Below are 2363 nucleotides of genomic sequence, written 5' to 3'. Positions count from 1 at the left end.
CCGCCGGTAAGAGCTCGGTCCCTCATCCCCCTCATCCCTCATCGAGTTACACCGAGCCCAGCCCGGCCTGCCGGCCAGCACCGACTGCGGGAGGGGTTAACCAGGCAGTGGGGAAGCTGCGGGGCTGGGAAGGGATGTGGAAACAGGCTGGGTGTTTTGAGGCCTGGGTAGCCCATTCCCACCCTTGTGAACGGATTTTCCACGGCGTCCCCTAGAGAAGTGCTCCTGACACGCAGAGCAGGAGGCTCAGAGACAACGAGAGGATTTGGGAGGGCATTTCTGTAAAGGTAGAGCTTTAACAAGTACCGGCTCTTTAGTTGCTGTGGCTGTAACTGTGCTTGTTGCTGTTTGTTAGGTGCTTAAAGCTGAGACTCTTTGGCGCCCAGCGACAGGATGATAAACTAAAGCACAGGAAGTTCCACCTCAATATGAGGAAGAACTTCTTTCCACTGAGAGTGGCAGAGCGCTGAAACAGCTAGCCAGGGAGGTTATGGAATCTCCCTCTCTGGAGACATCCCAAACCCACCTGGACACCTTCATGTGTCACCTACTCTGGGTGACCCTGCCTTGCCAGGGGGTTTGGACTGGATGATCTCTTCTTCCAACCCCGGTTATTCTGGGATTCTGTGAGACTGTGCCCTGCTGAGACCACAAGGGCTTGGTGAGGGGAGCTGTAACTCCCCACAGTGCTGTGGAGCTCTGGCAGGTGTCTCTGTCAGAGACCCCGCACCACTGTCACAGCTGTGTCGTGCCAGGGGTATGGAGAGCACCGGGCATAGCAGAGCCGCAGGTGGTGTTGGGAGGAGGATGCAGTTCACTGTGGCTCTTGCAGCTGCTGTCCAGCATGTGGATGGCAGATGTTTAAAGCTGGGTAGGTTGGGCAGAAGCCTTTGGTAATTCTTGGAGGAAGCACACCCGCTCCTGAAGAATTCCCTTCTCAGGAATATGCCTCCACTGTACGGCGAGCAGTCCAGTCTGGGAATGTCAACCTGAAGGACAGGCTCACCATTGAACTGCACGGTGAGTGAGCAGGACCAGGGCATCTGGTCCAGGCACCTCTGCCTGTCCACAGGTGAAGCTGTGCCACTTGTACGTGTTGTCCTGTGAAGTTCTGCTGCCCAGGGCTGTATTGCCCAGGGTGGCTGTTGAGCCACAGCACTGACCTGTCCCCTGCTCTCCCCAGCGGACGGGCGCCATGGGATTGTCCGTGTGGACCGGGTGCCACTGGCAGCCAAGCTGGTGGATCTGCCCTGCATCATCGAGAGCTTAAAAACCATTGACAAGAAAACCTTCTACAAGACAGCAGATATTTGCCAGGTAGGAGCTGTCCTTCTCTCCTGCACAAACAGCTTAATTTGTTGCTCTCCTCTCCAGGAAAACCCTTGTACACGTTGGCAACTGGACACCCATTATAACATGGGTGTATACATTATTCCTGTATCTCACAGTATTAGCAGTTTAAAATTCCCCATTCCACTTGGTGTTTAGACACCTCATTCCTAAAGTGTGAAGTGTGATTGTCCTTGTGACAGCTTAACTGCTGCTGTGTCCAGCTGAGCTGGGGGTGTGTCTCCCACACCCTGAGCCCCTGAATCCCTTTGGCTCACAGCATTCAGTGGGCAGTCACTGTTCCTTTGTGTGGGGATTCCAGATGCTCGTTTGCACTGTGGATGGTGATCTCTACCCACCTTTGGAAGAGCAAACCGTGAGCACTGACCCCAAGGCAAACAAGAAGAAGGACAAGGACAGAGAGAAGAAATTCATATGGAACCATGGCAGTGAGTAGAGGCTGTGCCAAGCCCCTCCACCCCAGTATCCTGCATCTGAGCAGGGTGCTCACAGCTGCCAGGTACTGGCTGTGCTGCTGCTCCTTTCCAGGGCTCTCTCTGTTGCTGAAGGGATCTTCTCCCTTCTGACACGTGCTTCTCTCACTGAGCCATCTGCCTGACACATGAAATCTGTTCCCTCTATCACAGTCACTCTTCCCCTGAAAAATGTACGGAAGCGGCGATTCCGGAAGACAGCTAAGAAGAAGGTGAGTTGCTTCTCCCACAGATGTAGATGAAATACCCAAGGGATAGGAAGGCAGAGACATTAGAGCTGTAACTTTGACTAGTCCAGAAGCCATGTGTTTTCTTAATATTTGTTCACGTTTCCTTGCCTGAGATGAGGGTGAGGGGAGGGTAGTAGATTTAAACACTTCTGTGGGTGCTTCCTCTGTATTTTCCAAGATGCTCCTGAGAGGAAAATCTTCTGTGCAGAGTACTGCTGGACCTCATTCCTGTGGCTGCCTTGCCACAGCACATCTGTTCCTGCTCATAGAGGAGAAAGGAAGGAAGACTCACATGGAAATGAGGGTTCAC

The 2363-nt window shown here is 53.2% G+C and overlaps 2 protein-coding genes across 2 annotated transcripts in view; one reads left to right on the top strand and one right to left on the bottom strand.

The window, feature by feature from the left end:
- The window catches only part of LOC103617904 (magnesium transporter NIPA2), a 4678-nt gene extending 4138 nt beyond the window's left edge, over positions 1-540 (bottom strand). Inside the window, exon 1 of the mRNA XM_017737493.1 lies at positions 535-540. Within this exon, the coding sequence (XP_017592982.1) occupies positions 535-540 (6 nt within the window). The remainder of the gene's footprint in view (positions 1-534) is intronic.
- A 36-nt stretch (positions 541-576) lies between these two features.
- Positions 577-2363, top strand: part of TAF7L (TATA-box binding protein associated factor 7 like) — a 4998-nt gene continuing 3211 nt past the window's right edge. Inside the window, exons 1-4 of the mRNA XM_017737624.1 lie at positions 577-1020; positions 1184-1317; positions 1652-1778; positions 1977-2035. Of these exons, the coding sequence (XP_017593113.1) occupies positions 1652-1778; positions 1977-2035 (186 nt within the window). The 5' untranslated portion in view covers positions 577-1020; positions 1184-1317. The remainder of the gene's footprint in view (positions 1021-1183; positions 1318-1651; positions 1779-1976; positions 2036-2363) is intronic.

This window comes from Corvus brachyrhynchos, unplaced genomic scaffold, assembly GCF_000691975.1.
Source record: "Corvus brachyrhynchos isolate BGI_N302 unplaced genomic scaffold, ASM69197v1 scaffold346, whole genome shotgun sequence".
In the NCBI taxonomy this organism is placed as follows: domain Eukaryota; kingdom Metazoa; phylum Chordata; class Aves; order Passeriformes; family Corvidae; genus Corvus; species Corvus brachyrhynchos.
The sequence above is the reverse complement of the archived record's forward strand: the minus strand, read 5'-3'. Positions and strand labels throughout refer to the sequence as shown.